The 19,575-nt window shown below is 43.5% G+C and overlaps 1 protein-coding gene across 1 annotated transcript in view; it reads right to left on the reverse strand.

The window, feature by feature from the left end:
• Positions 1 to 219: 219 nt before the first annotated feature.
• LOC115152098 (leucine-rich repeat-containing protein 17) overlaps positions 220 to 19,575 on the reverse strand; it is a 28,819-nt gene continuing 9,463 nt past the window's right edge. The window contains exons 5-9 of the mRNA XM_029696615.1: positions 17,509 to 17,848; positions 17,114 to 17,325; positions 2,334 to 2,489; positions 993 to 1,134; positions 220 to 847 (exon numbers count right to left, since the gene is read on the reverse strand). Coding sequence (XP_029552475.1) covers positions 571 to 847; positions 993 to 1,134; positions 2,334 to 2,489; positions 17,114 to 17,325; positions 17,509 to 17,848 — 1,127 coding nt within the window. The 3' untranslated portion in view covers positions 220 to 570. The remainder of the gene's footprint in view (positions 848 to 992; positions 1,135 to 2,333; positions 2,490 to 17,113; positions 17,326 to 17,508; positions 17,849 to 19,575) is intronic.

Below are 19,575 nucleotides of genomic sequence, written 5' to 3' on the forward strand. Positions count from 1 at the left end.
ATTTATTTTTATTTAACTAGGCAAGTCAGTTAAGAACAAATTCTTATTTACAATGACGGCCTACCGGGGAACAGTGGTTTAACTGCCTTGTTCAGGGGCAGAACGACAGATTTTTACCTTGTCAATTCGATCCAGCAACCTTTCAGTTACTGGCCCAACGCTCTAACCACTAGGCTACCTGCCGCCCAAAAAAATGTATTGAATGCTGGTCACCTCATATTCTGTTTATATACTGTTGTTTACTCACTATGTATGTGTATATTGTATTCTAGATATAGCTCATCCTAATATACCTAATACTGTACATACCATTTTCTTTTCCAAATTATATACTGTCTATACACACCACATTTATATTCTGGATTCTCACACATGCTCACTCCAATATATCTACTTGGATTGTTATTTCTTGTTTTTTGATTTTTTGGGGGGGGACAAAGCAGGAACAACAATATTGAACAAAGTTCAAGTTTACCATCTGATACAGAATTAATTTGAATGCTCTATAAAAGGAAGACAAAGTATTTAAAGGTGTTTAAGATGTCAGTCATTCCATCCTGGGGTAGTTGTTTAATTCCACCTGGTGACGTGGTATTTCTGCGGTCCTCTCAGATGTGCCGGTTCCATCTCCTCTCGCTCCTCCTGCAGCTCCATAGATGTTACCCACAATTCTGGATCCGTCTGGCCGTATTCTGTCTGACTGTGCTCTGTCTGGCTGCAGGCTCTGTTGTAGGAGTGGACATAGTCCTCCACACTCTTTCCTCTGAGCTCAGAAGGGGAGTGGCACAGCAGGCCAGAGTAGGTCACCCCTGGGTGCAGACGTAGCCAGTACACCAGGTAGTGGATGCTGGAATATTCATTTATCTATTTATTTCATGGTTTATTTACGATGGACAGGCCCATTTGAAACATTGACACATTGAATGATTCACGGTCAAATGCATTGTACCTGTAGTTAGTTGTTAGGTAACTCTAATAGTAGTGCTACCCACCTGTAGTCACAGACCCAGGGGTTTCCCCCCAACCTTAGCAGGGACAGGAAATAGAGGTCTTCTAGAACACCAAAGTGGAAGAAGTGCAGTCTGTTGTTGGAAAGGTCCAACTCATGGAGGTGGAGAAGGCCAGACAGGGAGGCTGAGAAGGAGAGAAGTATGATTATCGTCATTAGTAAGGTCAAACTACACTTAAGAAAAATATTAACGCAACATGTAAAGTGTTGGTCCGATGTTTCCTGAGCTGAAATAAAAACATCCCAGAAATGTTCCATACACACAAAAAGCTTATTTCTCTCATTTTCTGCACAAATGTGTTTACATCCCTGTTAGTTAGCATTTCTCCTTTGCCAAGATAATCCACCCACGTGACAGGTGTGGCATATCAAGAAGCTGATTAAACAGCATGATCATTACACAGGAGCACCTTGTGCTGTGGGCAATAAAAGGCCACTCTAAAATGTGCAGTTTTGTCACACAACACAATTCCACAGATGTCTCAAATTTTGAGGGAGCGTGCAATTGGCATGCTGACAGCAGGAATGTCCACCAGAGCTGTTGCCAGATAATTGAATGTTCATTCCTCTACCATAAGCCGTTTTAGAGAATTTGGCAGTACGTCCAACTGGCCTCAACGCCACACACGTGGTCTGCGGTTGTGTTTGCGAGCGGATTGCTGATGTCAACATTGTGAACCGAGTGCCCCATGGTGGCGGTGGGGTTATGGTATGGGCCGGCATGTGCTATGGACAATGAACACAATTGCATTTTATCAATGGCAATTTGCACAGAAATACCGTGACGAGATCATGAGGCCTATTTTTTTAAGGTATCTGTGACCAACCGATCTGTATTCCCAGTCATGTGAAATTTGTAGATTAGGGCCAAATCAATTTATTTCAATTGACTGATTTCCTTATATGAACTGTAATTCAGTAAAATCTTAAATATTGTTGTATGTTGCAATTTATATTTTAGTTCAATATAATATTTTCTTCCATTTTTTTTTCAAGACTGTCCTGTGGATGAGCATTATATAATAAATTCAAAACAGAATTAGTTCTCTGGCAACATGAATGCTTCAAACCTCCCATATGTTATTCATCAGCTGATGGGTTACACAACTGTGTTTATATGTTTCTCCTGGATATCACAGTGAATAGTAAACATACAGTTTTCATTTATCCATGATCTGGTTATGGAATATTCCACCTGTCTGACTACCACTCATAACAGGCTGATATGATAATCAGGGTTTCTGTCTCTCTGCCTCTTTCTCTTCCCCTCTCTCTCTCTCTCTCACTTACACACTCACTTACACACACACACACACACACACACCTGTGTCCATGTCCTCCAAGTTGTTGTTGCTGAGATTGAGTGACCTTAGGCTTCTGGCCTCCACAAAGTCTCTGGCCTTCAGGCGCCGGAGGGAATTTTGGGACAGGTCCATGTGTACCATGTCCCCTGGGATTTCTGCAGGAACCTCTGCCAGATCTAGAGACCGAGAGGGGAATGGGGGAGATAACAGAGAGTTGATGGGTGATAGTCAGTCTCTGTCACAATTGTTTTTCCAAAGTTTCCTCTCTAACAGATCGGCATGGAACAAGATGGCTGTAGTTAAAGGGGCAATCTGCAATTGCTACATACATTTTTGGACTTGTGAATTAATGATATGTATCCATTGATTCTTGAATATAACTTCTAAATGCCTCATGAGCTTAGTTCAACTGTCGAACCCCATCAGAACCCCAAATATAGGCTTGTTTTATTCCAATGTTTGTAAATAAAGTAAATGTAAATCAGACACGATATAGCCTAAAACATGTTAGAAACGATCATTTTTATATCATGGAAAGTCAGTCTTTGCATCCATAGCTCGGTCTGAATTTGAGAGTAGTTCTATTTCTCCAGCCCCATCCCTCAGTTTTTTACAAAAACAGGGGCAGGGAGTTTGCTTTGTCATTGTTTCAACTTCTGATTGCCACTTTAAAGACCCGCTTCAGGTCTTTGGGGAAAATGTGAATTTTACAGCTTAGTATCGATAATATCCAAGGAGTTCCTGAAGGAATGGTTTTCCAGTTATCCTGGATTAATTACTATATAGGCAGGACTGGGACTCCCAAAGGTAAACCCTGGAGGAGGGACAGATGGAAAACTGGTAGGGGGACAGTTTGAAACTCTGTCCTCTGATTGCCCTGTGCAAAGCATATCCTGGTGCCCTGACAATGGCTCAGTCCTGGATTTATAGTGGTTTACTTTATTCCCAAATAAAATTAAGATGGTACTGTTTCAGAGGGATTGTAGTCTGTTAGATATTGCTTGTTAGATATTATTGCACTGTAGGAGCTAGAAACACAAGTATTTCGCCACACCCGCAACAACATCTGCTAAATATGTGTATGTGACCAATAAAATGTGATTTGATTTGAAGCTGATTTGGCAAATAGATCGCTGATCCCTTATAAAGAGAGAGGAAAATATTCAGAGCGAGATGGGGAAGAGGGACGGGGATACTGTACAGTCGTGGCCAAACGTTTTGAGAATGACACAAATATTAATCTTCACAATATCTGCTGCCTCAGTTTGTATGATGGCAATTTGCATATACTCCAGAATGTTATGAAGAGTGATCAGATGAATTGCAAAGTCCCTCTTTGCCATGAAAATGAAGTGAATCCCCCCAAAACATTTCCACTGCATTTCAGCCCTGCCACAAAGGACCAGCTGACATCATGTCAGTGATTCTCTCGTTAACACAGGTGTGAGTGTTGACGAGGACAAGGCTGGAGATCACTCTGTCATGCTAATTGAGTTCGAATAACAGGCAGGAAGCTTCAAAAGGAGGGTGGTGCTTGGAATCATTGTTCTTCCTCTGTCATCCATGGTTACCTGCAAGGAAACACGTGCCATCATCATTGCTTTGCACAAAAAGGGCTGCACAGGCAAGGATATTGCTGCCAGTAAGATTGCACCTAAATCAACCATTTATCTTTTGGAGGATGGCCTGGTGTCAAGAAGGGCAGCAAAGAAGCCACCTCTCTCCAGGAAAAACATCAGGGACAGACTGATATTCTGCAAAAGGTACAGGGATTGGACTGCTGAGGACTGGGGTAAAGTCATTTTCTCTGATGAATCCCCTTTCCGATTGTTTGGGGCATCCGGGAAAAAGCTTGTCGTGAGCAGACATGGTGAGCGCTACCATCAGTCCTGTGTCATGCCAACAGTAAAGCATCCTGAGACCATTCATGTGTGGGGTTGCTTCTCGGGCAAGGGAGTGGGCTCACTCACAATTTTGCCTAAGAACACAGCCATGAATAAAGAATGGTACCAACACATCCTCTGAGAGCAACTTCTCCCAACCATCCAGGAACAGTTTGGTGATGAACAATGCCTTTTCCAGCATGATGGAGCACTTTGCCATAAGGCAAAAGTGATAACAAAGTAGCTCGGGGAACAAAACATTGATATTTTGGGTCCATGGCCAGAAAACTCCCCAGACCTTAATCACATTGAAAATTTGTGGTCAATCCTCAAGAGGCGGGTGGACAAACAAAAACACACAACTTCTGAGAAACTCCAAGCATTGATTATGCAAGAATGGGCTGCCATCAGTCAGGATGTGGCCCAGAGGTTAATTGACAGCATGCCAGGGCAGATTGCAGAGGTCTTGAAAAAGAAGGGTCAACACTGCAAGTATTGACTCTGCATCAACTTCATGTAATTGTCAATAAAAGCCTTTGACACTTATGAAATGCTTGTAATTATACTTCAGTATTCCATAGTAACATCTGACAAAAATATCTAAAGACACTGAGGCAGCAGACTTTGTGAAAATTCATATTTGTGTCATTCTCAAAACATTTGGCTACGACTGTATATAAAACCGTGGGATTAAGTCGAAGAGAGTGATAGAGACCGAAAAATTGGACATCTGCCAGCCGTGATCTCCCTCTTTCCAGCTCTGTCTCTAATTGTATGAATCCTCAGAGGAATGGGGGTTTGTCATTCCTGTGGTGTGACGTGGTCTAGGTAGATATTTACGAACATTCTCTGACATACAAAATGGAGTGATTTCTCTCATCTGTCCTGTTGTGTTCGTAGCACGGGTACTAAGTATTAAACATACACACGCAGATACACATGTACCAGGCATGGCCATAGTGTCTAACCATGAACCCACGTCTTTACATACTTCTCTTTTCGTCACTTCCTGTTGAACGCGGAATGAGGGAGAGCTCGGTTGGTTATTTTGGAAAGTTTGTTGTTTTAAAAGTGTATTGGAAAGTTTATTAGTAGCTTGCTAACTTTTTAGTTTGGATCCAGCGAAGCAGTTGGCATCAGTTGCTGGGACTGCTACTCTCTGGCCAGTAATCCTGCCGACCAAGGCCGGGTCTGAGAAGCTATTTGACGAAGCAGCTAGCCTAGCTGCTAGCTAGCTGCCTATCAAGCTAGCGGGGTTTCTTGAGGGCTTGAACGCAGGCCGCGACGCGGTTAGCCATTGTGGCTGGGACCGCGGATTGTCCCGGGTTTGTGGCTGTCTAGATCCCTGCTGTTTGTTGTTTTCAGTCTTTCCTGTGACCTGCCCTGTCCGGAACTGCGATGAGTAGCAGCGTAACCTACATTGCTAGCTACCATGACAAAGACCAAAGCCAACGGGTGTACTGTTGAGGATAGTGGTGTCTGTCTATCACAGGTGAAGAATCTTTTAAACGATCAAAAAGAGTTCTACAAGCAGTTGTCACAACACCAAGAAAATAGCTTCATGTGTTTTGTCCAAATACAAGTGGATTCAACTAATAAAATAATGGACGACCTGACCAGAGAGGTCCAGGACCTAAAGAACAGCTTTAAAAAAAAAAAATGTATTTCACCATTATTTAACCATGTAGGCCAGTTGAGAACAAGTTCTCATTTACAACTGCGACCTGGCCAAGATAAAGCAAAGCAGTGCGACAAAAACAACATCACGCAGTTTACATAAACAAATGTATAGTCAATAACACATTAGAAAAATCTATGTACAGTGTGTGCAAATGTAGAAGAGTAGAGAGGTAAAGCAATAAATAGGACATAGAGGTGAAATAATTACAATTTAGCATTAACACTGGAGTGATAGATACTGGGGTGCAAAAGAGCAAGAGGATAAATAACAATATGGTGATGAGGTAGTTGGGTGTGCTATTTACAGATTGGCTGTGTACAGGTACAGTGATTGGTCAGCTGCTCTGACAGCTGATGCTTAAAGTTAGAGTGGGAGATATAAGACTCCAGTTTCAGTGATTTTTGCAATTTGTTCCGGTCATTGGCAGCAGAGAACTGGAAGGAAAGGCGGCCAAAGGACTTGTTGGCTTTGGGGATGACCAGTGAAATAAACCTGCTGGAGCACGTGCTACAGGTAGTATATGGGGTTTTTGTGACAAAACGCATGGCACTGTGATAGACTACATCCAGTTTGCTGAGTAGAGTGTTGGAGGCTATTTTATAAATGACATCACCGAAGTCAAGGATCGTTAGGATAGTCAGTTTTACGAGGGTATGTTTGGCAGCATGAGTGAAGGAGGCTTTGTTGCGAAATAGGAAGCCGGTTCTAGATTTAATTTTGGATTGGAGATGCTTAATGTGAGTCTGGAAGAAGAGTTTACAGTCTAACCAGATACCTAGGTATTTGTAGTTGTCCACATATTCTAAGTCAGAACCGTCGTCCAAAGTAGTGATGCTAGTCGGGCGGGCGGGTGCAGGCAACAATCGGTTGAAGAGCATGCATTTAGTTTTACTAGCATTTAAAAGCAGTTGGAGGCCACGGAAGGAGTGTGGGATGGCATTGAAGCTCATTTGGAGGTTTGTTAACACAGTGTCCAAAGAAGGGCCAGATGTATACAGAATGGTGTCGTCTGTGTAGAGGTGGATCAGAGAATCACCAGCAGCGAGAGCGACATCATTGATATATACAGAGAAAAGAGTCAGTCCGAGAATTGAACCCTGTGGCACCCCCATAGAGACTGCCAGAGGTCCGGACAACAGGCCCTCCGATTTGACACACTGAACTCTGTCAGAGAAGTTGTTGGTGAACCAGGCGAGGCAGTCATTTGAGAAACCAAGGCTTTTGAGTCTGCCGATAAGAAGACGGTGATTGACAGAGTCGAAAGCCTTGGCCAGGTCGATGAAGACGGCGGCACAGTACTGCCTTTTATTGTTGGCGGTTATGATATTGTTTAGGACCTTGAGCGTGGCTGAGGTGCACCCATGACCAGCTCGGAAACCAGATTGCATAGTGGAGAAGGTATGGTAGGATTTGAAATGGTCGGTGATCTGTTTGTTAACTTGGCTTTCGAAGATTTTAGAAAGGCAGGGCAGGATGGATATAGGTCTATAACAGTTTGGGTCTAGAGTGTCTCCCCCTTTGAAAAGGGGGATGACCGCGGCAACTTTCCAATCTTTGGGGATCTCAGACGATACGAAAGAGAGATTGAACAGGCTAGTAATAGGGGTTGCAACAATTTCGGTGGATAATTTTAGAAAGAGAGGGTCCAGATTTTCTAGCCCAGCTGATTTGTAGGGATCCAGATTTTGCAGCTCTTTCAGAACATCAGCTGTCTGGATTTGGATGAAGGAGAAGCAGGGGGGGCTTGTGCAAGTTGCTGCAGGGGGTGCTGAGCTGTTGGCCGGGGTAGGGGTTGCCAGGTGGAAAGCATGGCCAGCCGTAGAAAAATACTTATTGAATTCTTGATTATCGTAGATTTATCGGTGGTGACAGTGTTTCCTAGCCTTAGTGCAGTGGGCAGCTGGGAGGAGGTGCTCTTTTTCTCCATGGACTTTACAGTGTCCCAAAACTTTTTGGAATTAGTGCTACAGGAAGCAAATTTCTGTTTGAAAAAGCTAGCCTTGGCTTTCCTAACTGACTGAGTATATTGGTTCCTGACTTCCCTGAAAGTTGCATATCGCAGGGGCTATTCGATGCAAATGCAGAACGCCACAGGATGTTTTTGTGCTGGTCAAGGGCAGTCAAGTCTGGGGTGAACCAAAGGCTATATCTGTTCTTAGTTCTACATTTTTTGAATGGGGCATGCTTATTCAAGATGGCGAGGAAAGCACTTTTAAAAAGCAACCAAGCATCCTCTACTGACGGGGTGAGGTCAATATCCTTCCAGGATACCCGGGCCAGGTCGATTAGAAAGGCCTGCTCACTGAAGTGTTTTAGGGAGCGTTTGACAGTGATGAGGGGTGGTTGTTTGACGGCGGACCCATCACGCACGCAGGCAATGAGGTAGTGATCGCTGAGATCTTGGTTGAAGACAGAAGAGGTGTATTTAGAGGGCAAGTTGGTCAGGATGATATCTAAGAGGGTGCCCATGGTTACGGATTTAGGGTTGTACCTGGTAGGTTCCTTCATAATTTGTGTGAGATTGAGGGCGTCTAGCTTAGATTGTAGGATGGCCGGGGTGTTAAGCATATCCCAACAAAAGGGCGATCTAAGGCATATTGGGCTAGGGGCTCTACAGTGAATTAAGACAATAATCACTAACCAAAACAGCAATGGACAAGGCATATTGACATTAGGGAGAGGCATGTGTAGCCGAGTGATCATAGGGTCCAATGAGTAGCACTAGATGAGTCAGGGAGCCAATTCCATAGTCTCTGCTATGCTAGGAGAGCTGGAGACACAGTGATTCAGACAGCTAGCGGGTCAGGGCTAGCAGATGGGCATCTGGCAACATCGCAACGGAAGAGCCTGTTGAGACCACCTCGGACGGTCACGTCGGCAGACCAGTCGTGATGGATCGGCGGAGCTCCGTGTCAGCAGTAAAGGGTCGAGGCCAATTGGCAAAAGAGGTATTGTAGAGAAATGGCTGGTGGACCTCTTTGGCTAGCCGGGAGATGGGCCTAGCTCGAGGCTAGCTCCAAGCTAACTGGTCCTTGCTTCGGGACAGAGACATTAGCCAGGAGTAGCCACTCGGATAGCAGCGATTATCCAGTGTAAAGGTTCAGTTTGCGGTAGGAATCCGGAGATGTGGTAGAGAAAAATCAGTCCGATATGCTCTGGGCTGATATCGCTCTGTGCAGACTGGCAGGAATTGACTGGGTTGAGGCTGGCTGATGTCCGAGTTAACGGTGAGGACCGCTAGCAGTGGCTAACTGACCACTAGCTAGTAGCTAGTTAGCTGGCTAGCTCCTGAAGGGGGTTCCGGTTCTAAACTATAAAAATAGCAGATCCGTACCACATTTGGTGAGGTGGGTTGCAGGAGAGTATATTGAGTCCATAGATGGAAAATGAGATTAAAATATATACAAAATATATACGAAGAAAAATATATATACACGGGACAGGACGGGGCAAGACAAAGACACACGTCCGACTGCTACGCCATCTTGGATTGAGGTCCAAGCTTGCAGTTCTCCCAGGGTCAGCTCGATGAGGTGAAACAGGAGAACGGCAAGATGACAGCAATCTGTAAGTCATTGAGAGAGGACATCAGTTCTGTGTGTGAATCCATGATAACAATGATGGATAAATCAGACTTGAGGGACAATCAAGGCGGAATAACATGCTTGTGGACGGAATTGCAGAATCTCCACATGAGACCTGGACGGAGTCTGAGGACAAAGTGAGGGAAATGATCACTGAGAAATTGAAGATGGACCACAGGAAGATTGAGGAGCCTGAGGTTCCTGAAGTTCAAGGACAAGATAGCTGTTCTGGAAAGAGCCAACAAGGACCATCCTGAAGCTGTGTGCCAGAAGAGGAAAGAACTGATCCCAGCCATGAAAGCTGCCAGAGCGTGTGGGGACATTGCTTATATTCGCTATGACAGGCTCATTGTCCACCCTCCCTCCCAGAAGTCTGGGAGGGGGGGTGGACAGCACACACACACACACACCAATTGATTAATAGACTGCTGAATGCAGGGGCGGAAATCCCGGGGGGGGACACGACCCCTCCATCCTGGGAAAAATATGATTTGTCCCCCCCAATATCTCACTGAAACATAACTATGTAATTTAAATAATATTAATAATACGCAATGAAAGCAATTGTGCTGATTATAGACACTTAATAGCGCGTTTTTAAGTTTCAAAAGATTGTGACCCCCCCACCCTTTGCCTCACAATGGTTTGATCCACTGCCAGTTCCTTAGCTTGCTAGGTAACAGAGAGGTCGTATCTACTGTCTGAAAGGCACTCAATGCACGTAACTGACGTGAGGTTAATCCAGTCAATCGCGCACACACACTAGCTGAATATGCAGAGCTAGCGCGCAAATATTAACTATTAAGCTAGCTAGTACCTATTCCATTTATGTGGCGTCGTCAAAGATGGAATCTTTGCTATCGTCAATTTATTCCAAGATCAGCATGCAGATGATGTAAGTTAGTGCTTCAAAGTCCCTGTGATAAGGTTAGCGATAAACTGAAATCCAAACTGAACAGAACTACACTCTCTTCTACCATTGTCTTAAATATATTTAATGGTCTCGTTTCAAAAGCTAAATTGTCGCAAGGGAACTTTTATTTATTTATTTTATTTCACCTTTATTTAACCCGGGTAGCAAAGATTATAGCAAACACCACTGAAACTGAATTGGTGCTCGCTAGCTTTGCAAATTCAGCTATTGTTGGAAGCCAGCCATTATGAAACAAACTATTAAAATTATAAAAGGTTGCAGCATATGTTGTGTAAATGGTGAACTCATACAACTGTCAACTCTTGTCATTTTAATCCGTTTCACATTTGCTAGCTACCTTTTAGATCGAAGCCCAAATAGAATGATTGAAGATGATAGAAGCCCATCTCCTACTGTAAATAACCTACACACTGTGTGTGTAGCCAGCCAGCCAGCCAGGTAGAAAAATGGCAGAAAAATAAAAGACGGACATCAGAGTATTTTTCAATACACCAAAACGCATAGTAAGAACCCTAGTAGCCTAATATCTCAAAGACTAGTTGATAAAATGTTCATAAGAAAGAAATTAAATTCTAATGGAAATGTTTCACAATGATGTCATTAGGCAGAGCAGGCAACAGATGGCACACAGACAGCAGAGTTGGGGACAGATATGCAGGGACAGACTGGCAGAGACAGGGAGTCTCAGGTAAGTTTGTTGAGTCTTTGTTTGGCAACATTATGAAAGGTTCTCAATTTTTTTGACTTGTAAAATAGGAACGTAATTGGAAAATGCCATGGATACCCCCACTCTCAACTTAAACTGGTGACTGAACTAAGATTTGTTAAAGGCAATGGTATTGCTGTTGTGATTAGTTGTGTAGTTTTGGGTACCGGTAGTTAGGAGTACGGCAAACACCTTATTTCTTTGGTTCCTCAATATACATTTACCATATTACAATGTAGGCTATGTGTTACAGCACTACTTTTGGTGTCCCCCTCAAGAATTGCTCTTGAGAAAATTTCATGTAATTGTCCTCTCCAAAGTTGATATCAGATTTTCGCCCCTGGCTGAATGTATATTTTTTTCTCTTGCTTTGTTTGCTCTTTTCCTTATTATTTCTATATCTGATAAGATACCCAGGAAAAGGTTGAACATAGCCCATATTAATATATGTAGCCTTGGAAATAAGGTTCATGATATCAATATCTTGCTAACATCAGATAACATTCATATATACTGCTCAAAAAAATAAAGGGAACACTTAAACAACACAATGTAACTCCAAGTCAATCACACTTCTGTAAAATCAAACTGTCCACTTAGGAAGCAACACTGATTGACAATAAATTGCACATGCTGTTGTGCAAATGGAATAGACAACAGGTGGAAATTATAGGCAATAAGCAAGACACCCCCAATAAAGGAGTGGTTCTGCAGGTGGAGACCACAGACCACTTCTCAGTTCCTATGCTTCCTGGCTGATGTTTTGGTCACTTTTGAATGCTGGCGGTGCTTTCACTCTAGTGGTAGCATGAGACGGAGTCTACAACCCACACAAGTGGCTCAGGTAGTGCAGCTCATCCAGGAGGCACATCACTGCGAGCTGTGGCAAGAAGGTTTGCTGTGTCTGTCAGTGTAGTGTCCAGAGCATGGAGGCGCTACCAGGAGACAGGCCAGTACATCAGGAGACGTGGAGGAGGCCGTAGGAGGGCAACAACCCAGCAGCAGGGCCGCTACCTCTGCCTTTGTGCAAGGAGGAGCAGGAGGAGCACTGCCAGAGCCCTGCAAAATGACCTCCAGCAGGCCACAAATGTGCATGTGTCTGCTCAAACAGTCAGAAACAGACTCCATGAGGGTGGTATGAGGGCCCGACGTCCACAGCTGGGGGTTGTGCTTACAGCCCAACATCATGCAGGACGTTTGGCATTTGCCAGAGAACACCAAGATTGGCAAATTCGCCACTGGCGCCCTGTGCTCTTCACAGATGAAAGCAGGTTCACACTGAGCACGTGACAGACGTGACAGAGTCTGGAGACGCCGTGGAGAACGTTCTGCTGCCTGCAACATCCTCCAGCATGACCGGTTTGGCGGTGGGTCAGTCATGGTGTGGGGTGGCATTTCTTTGGGGGTCCGCATAGCCCTCCATTTACTCGCCAGAGGTAGTCTAACTGCCATTAGGTACCGAGATGAGATCCTCAGACCCCTTGTGAGACCATATGCTGGTGCGGTTGGCCCTGGGTTCCTCCTAATGCAAGACAATGCTAGACCTCATGTGGCTGGAGTGTGTCAGCAGTTCCTGCAAGAGGAAGGCATTGATGCTATGGACTGGCCCGCCCGTTCCCCAGACCTGAATCCAATTGAGCACATCTGGGACATCATGTCTCGCTCCATCCACCAACGCCACGTTGCACCACAGACTGTCCAGGAGTTAGCGGATGCTTTAGTCCAGGTCTGGGAGGAGATCCCTCAGGAGACCATCCACCACCTCATCAGGAGCATGCCCAGGCGTTGTAGGGAGGTCATACAGGCACGTGGAGGCCACACACACTACTGAGCCTCATTTTGACTTGTTTTAAGGACATTACATCAAAGTTGGATCAGCTTGTAGTGTGGTTTTCCACTTTAATTTTGAGTGTGACTCCAAATCCAGACCTCCATGGGTTGATAAATTGGATTTCCATTGATTATTTTTGTGTGATTTTGTTGTCAGCACATTCAACTATGTAAAGAAAAAAGTATTTAATAAGATTATTTCATTCATTCAGATCTAGGATGTGTTGTTTAAGTGTTCCCTTTATTTTTTTGAGCAGTGTATTAGCCATTTCTGAAACTCACTTAGATAATTCATTTGATGACACAGCAGTAGCAATACAAGGATATAACAAATTCAGAAACAGAAATTCTTATGGGGGAGGTGTTGCTCTATATATTCAGAGCCATATCCCTGTAATGCCTAGAGAAGATCTTATGTCAAGTGTTATTGAAGTGTTGTGGTTACAGGTTCACTTGGCACATCTAAAGGCTTTTCTAACAGTCAGAATCTAAATAATATATGTGAAATGCTTGATAGTGTATGTGATGTAAACAGAGAGGTCTACTTTTTTGGGGACCTGAATATTGACTGGTTTTCATCAAGCTGTCTGCTCAAGAGGAAGCTTCTCACAGTAACCAGCGCCTGTAATCTGGTTCAGGTTATTAATCAACCTACCAGGGTGTTTACCAACACTACAGGAACAAGATCATCCACAGGTGTCAATAGCATTTTTACTAATACTGTAGAACTTTGTTCTAAAGCTGTATCCGTACCCATTGGGTGCAGTGATCACAATCTAGTGGCTATATTCAGGAAAGCCAAAGTTCTAAAAGCTGGCCCTAAAATAGTGTATAAGAGATCATACAAAAGGTTTTGGTGTGACTCTTATGTGGATAATTTTCAAAATATTTGTTGGTCTGATGTGATAAATAAGGAGCATCTAGAGGCTGCACTTGATGAATTTATGAAATTGCTTCTTCAAATTATTTATAAACATGCACCTGTTAAGAAACTGACTGTTAGAACTGTTAAGGCTCCATGGATTGATGAGGAATTGAAAAACTGTATGGTTGAAAGAGATGGGGCGAAAGGAGTGGCTAATAAGTCTGCCTGCACCTCTGACTTACTGCAAATCGAGAAATTATGTGACCAAACTCAACAAAAAGAAGAAGAAACTGTATTAGGAAGCCAAGATCAATAATATAAAGAAAGATGGGAAAAAAAAACTTTGGAGTACTTTAAATGAAATTATGGGCAGAAAGACAAATTCAACTCCATCTTTCATCGAATCAGATGGCTTATTTATCACAAAACCATTTGATGTTGCCAATTATTTTAATGATTACTTCATTGGCAAAGTGGGCAAACTTATGCAGGAAATGCCCATAATGAACAGTGAGCCACCGTATTCATGCATAAAAAAACTAATAATGAAAGAAAAGCATTGCAAGTTGGGATTTTGTAAAGTTAGTGTGGGAAAGATGGGAAAATGATTGTTATCGATCAATAATGACAAACATGTCATTGACAACTTAGATGGAAAGCTACTGAGGATGGTAGCTGACTCTATAACCACTCCAACCTGTCATATCTTTATTCTGAGCCTAGAGGAAAGTCTTTGTCCTCAGGCCTGGAGGGAAGCCAAAGTAATTCCACTACCCAAGAGTGGTAAAGCGGCCTTTACTGGTTCTAACAGCAGACCTATAAGCTTGCTGCCAGCTCTTAGCAAACTTTTCGAAAAAATGGTGTTTGACCAAATACAATGCTATTTCTCTGTAAACAAATTAACAACAGACTTTCAGCATGATTATAGAGAAGGGCATTAAACATGTACTGAACTGACACAAATGACTGATGATTGGTTGAAAGAAATTGATAATAAGAAGATTGTGGGAGCTGTACTGTTAGATTTCAGTCAAGCATTTGACATTATTGACCATAACCTGTTGTTGAAAAAACGTATGTGTTATGGCTTTTTATAAACTGGGTGGTTCGAGCCCTGAATGCTGATTGGCTGACAACGGGTATGACAAACCAGTTATTTTTACATCTCCAATTACGTTGGTAACCAGTTTATAATAGCAATAAGGCACATTGGGGATTTGTGATATATGGCCAATATACCACGTTGCATCGTGCCTAAGAACAGCCCTTAGTCGTGGTACATTGGCCATACACCACACGTCCTCGGGCCTTATTGCCTAATCAACCTCTGCCATTCAGAGCTATCTATCTAATAGAACTCAAAGGGTTTTCTTAAATGGAAGCTTCTCTAATGTCAAACATGTAAAGTGTGGTGTACCGCAGGGCAGCTCTCTAGGCCCTCTACTATTTTCTATTTTTACCAATGACCTGCCAATGGCATTAAACAAAGCATGTGTGTCCATGTGTGCTGATGATTTAACCATATACGCATCAGCAACCACAGCTAATAAAGTCACTGAAAGCGTTAACAAAGAGTTGGCGTTACCTTTGATTGTAAACTGTCATTTTTAGAACGTATAGATTCAATGGCTGAAAAGATAGAGAGGTCTGTCCGTAATAAAGCAGACACCACACCCCACAAAGCAAGTCCTGCAGGTTCTAGTTTTATCTTATCTTGGTTACTGTCCAGTCATATGGTCAAGTGCTGCAAATAAAGACCTAGTTAAGCTGCAGCTGGCCAAGAACAGAGCGCTACGTCTTGCTCTTCATTGTAATCAGAGGGCTGATATAAATACTATGCATGCCAGTCTCTCTTGGCTAAGAGTTGGGGAGAGACTGACTGCGTCACTTATTCTTTTTATAAGAAACATTCATGTTGAAAATCCAAAAATGTCTGCATAGTCAACTTACACACACACTTACCCCACCAGACATGCCACCAGAGGTCTTTTCACAGTCCCCAAACCCAGAACAAATTCAAAAAGTGTACAGTATTATATTGAGCCATAATTGCATGGAACTCTGTTCCATCTCATATTGCTCAAGTTAACAGCAAACCTGGTTTAAAAAAACAGATAAAGCAACACCTTCTTTAATATATATATTTTTTTATTTTACCTTTATTTAACTAGGCAAGTCAGTTAAGAACAAATTGAACTGCCTTATTCAGGGACAGAACGACCTCATGGCACAAAGCCTCTCCCCTATTTGACCTAGATAGTTTGTGTGTATGTATTGACATGTAGGCTACGTGTGCCTTTTGTAATGATAATTCATTCATTTTATATGTATTTATGTAGTTCTGTCCTTGAGTTGTTCTTGTCTATTAATGTTCTGTATTATGTCATGTTTTGTGTGGACCCCAGGAAGAGTAGCTGATGCTTTTGCAACAGCTAATGGGGATCCTAATAAAATACCAATCTCTACACACAAACTCACATGTACACATGCTCTTGATTTCATTCTAACCTGCCCTCTGACGAAGTAAATTGATGTAATTATGGTCATCCACATCTGTAGTGAATTTCCAGGAAAACACAAGGTTGGATAATACATACTGAAAGACTAAAACATGCTGATTTGGTTAAGATATTCACAACCTACAGCTGCCAACTGTTAATGCTCCTGCTGCTTCGCTTCCTAGCATAAAAGCAACCAGTCTGTAAACAGGTCTGCCTACACATAGATAGGTAAAATCGTACAATGAAACCAATGGAATAGTCCCAAAAGTGCAAATACCACCCACCCTACATGCTGGTCAAGGTACACTGAACAAAAAAGATCCAGAAGCCCATTGTTGTGCTATTCATCAGCTGCAATCACCTCATGATTCAGCATTATAATGCATGGCCCCATGTCACAAGGATCTGTACACAATTCCTGGAAGCTGAAAATGTCCCAGTTCTTCCAGGGCCTGCATACTCACCAGACATGTCACCCATTGAGGACAACAGCGTGTTCCAGTTCCCGCCAATATCCAGCAACTTCGCACAGCCATTGAATTGGAATTGGACAACATTCCACAGGCCACAAGCAACATCTTGAGATGTGTCGTGCTGCATGAGGCAAATGGTGGTAACACCAGATACTGACTGGTTTTCTGACCCACACCCCTACATTTTTTTAAGGTATCTGTGACCAACACATGCATATCTGTATTTTCAGATACTGTTAAAATCTTTGAAATTGTTGCATGTTGTGTTTATATTATTGTTCAGTGTAAATAAAGCGCACCTCAAGTATTTGAACCAGGTGGGTCGGATAGTTTGTGACCTCACCTCTGCTTCTGCAGTCCAGTCGGGGTGTGGGGAACAGGTAGGTATGGCAGGAGGTGGTGGCGTCAGGCTTGCCCCTGATGGGGATGGGCTGCAGAGGGTATGTGGAGTCCTGCGGGTCTGGGGGTTCGCTGGGAGGCTCCAGCTCTAGACACAGCAGCTCTGGGTCCACCTGTCTCAGCTTCCTGCCCCTCAGCCCAACTGGCTCTGCACACCTAGGTTGTGTTCAGTAGAGCATTTTATTTTTAAACAGGGAGGTGCTATAGCAACATGAAGATGAGAACACAGATGTCTGTTGTCCATTATATAAAGTATAGTACACTTATTTAGACCAATGCCTACAGATGTCATTTGGGACACCTCTGTTGTGCCCTGTGTCACATTATTTTCCCACCCACCTGGCATGGTTCCCCAGGTTACGGTTGCTGGGCACCTGCAGGGTGCGAACCAGACTGTCGAGTGTGCAGCGGCAGCTCCAGGGGTTGTCATGGAGACGCAGGTAGCGCAGGGATGGCATGGGGATGAGAGCCTCCTCGCTGAGCGTGCCCAGACGGTTGTGCTGCAGCAGAAGGGTGGTGAGTTTTATCAGGCCCAGGAACACCCCCTCCTCCAACACTGAGATCCGGTTCTGCTGCAGGTCCAGGCTCCTCAGGCCCTCGAAGCCAGAGAAGGCCCCATTGTGGAGGGCCCGGATACGGTTACGGGCGAGCAGGAGGTGGTCTGGAGCCCGTGACCAGGCTGACAATAAGAATGATCATGATATTATGTTTCATTTCCATAACACTTTTCAAGCAAAGCACAGAGGCAACGTGTTATATTTTGTTACAGTGAAGGTTGCAGCAGAAGTAAACTCCTTTATCGACGACTCAATATTAGGAAGGTGTTCACTTACGCCAAAAAATACATTTGTTCGTATTGTCAGAAAATGTTATAAAATAAATAAATACAAATGCGCTGCATTCGTTGCCTTCCTTTTAGATGGAATAAATAAAACAGGGTTGGATGAATAACTTGAAAAATGTAATCCATAAGCCTACTAATACATTGATCGGCATCAATAACCTATGTAAAGTCTGTCCCAGTTAGCAATGAGGAATCGGCCCGGAGGACAGGAACTGATTGAATTGGCCCGGAATCAAAATGAATCACTGCCCAGAATCGGCACAAGTACATCAGGCCGTTTCCGGAATTCAGCCGACTTTGTCGGCATTTTACCAGAATCCCCCCAGAAGCGGCCCAATGCAATTTTAAATAAATGTATACAAAATTACCCGGTTTAGTCATTTTAAAAATGACTATTATACATAGAAATTATACTCATCCACAAATTTTTTAAATAATTGTATTTGTTTATTTTTTACCCCCTTTTCGTCATATCCAATTGTCTTGTCCCATCTCTGCAACTCCCGTACGGCCTCCGGAGAGGCGAAGGTCGAGAGCCGTGAGTCCCCAGAAACAACCCCGCCAAGCCGCATCGCTTCTAGACACAATGCACGCTTAACCCGGAAGCCAGCCGCACCCATGTGTCGGAGGAAGCGTGCATGTGCCTGACCCGCAGGACATCCCGGCCGGCCTAACCCAATTGTGCGTTGCCTCGTGGGTCTCCCGGTCGCAGCCTGCACGGGTATCAAACCAGCATCAGTAGCAACGCAGTTTGCACTGCAATGCACCTTCTTAGACCGCTGCACCACTTGGGAGGCCCCGTCCACAAAGGTTTTAATGCTTATCAACTGCCTTGCACAAAGTATCCAAATACTAAATTCCTTCTTAAACAGGACTCTTAAAGAATTTAATTAAAATGTTCATTTTATTTTCTGATGACAGAAAATATGGAAAAATAAATAAATAATGAAATGTTAATTATATAAAGCAGCCTGTGTAATCATCTGCCAGAGAGTAGCCACAATCGTCCCGAGCCCCAAGTACTACATTTGGGCCAGATAACTCACACCGGAATCAGCCCGAGCTCAATCCCCGCATTCTAGCCATAAGTAATACTGCCTAAGGCGGCCCAGACTCGGACCACATGACGTTGGCCGAGTCTGACTCTCAGCCGAGTGCGCCGACTCTCAGCCGGAATCGGCCCAAATCCACTGTGCTAGCTGGGGTATCAACAGGCTACCAGTTGCAATTTTTTGATATGAAAAGGAGACTGAATTAAATCTTGACTGCCCTGCAATGCAGATTGACCAATAGACTATAGGTGTGACATGTTCAGAAACCTACCCCTTATGGGCCATCAGCGGGACAAAAGTTTTGCTGAGTCTAAGAGAAGTTGCATTAATGGCAGCACCACTTTATCAATACATATTAGTATTTTAGACTACGCCATAAAAACTGTTTTTATGGGCACACAAATCCAAAATGATGTATGCGATTTGCAAAATCGAATGCTTCCAACCGAAAGTCACCTAACTTGCGTGGTTCTTCAATAGGCTATGCAAGGCTAATAGACCTACTTGTTG

The sequence above is a fragment of the Salmo trutta genome, chromosome 17 (assembly GCF_901001165.1).
Source record: "Salmo trutta chromosome 17, fSalTru1.1, whole genome shotgun sequence".
NCBI classification, from domain to species: Eukaryota; Metazoa; Chordata; class Actinopteri; order Salmoniformes; family Salmonidae; genus Salmo; species Salmo trutta.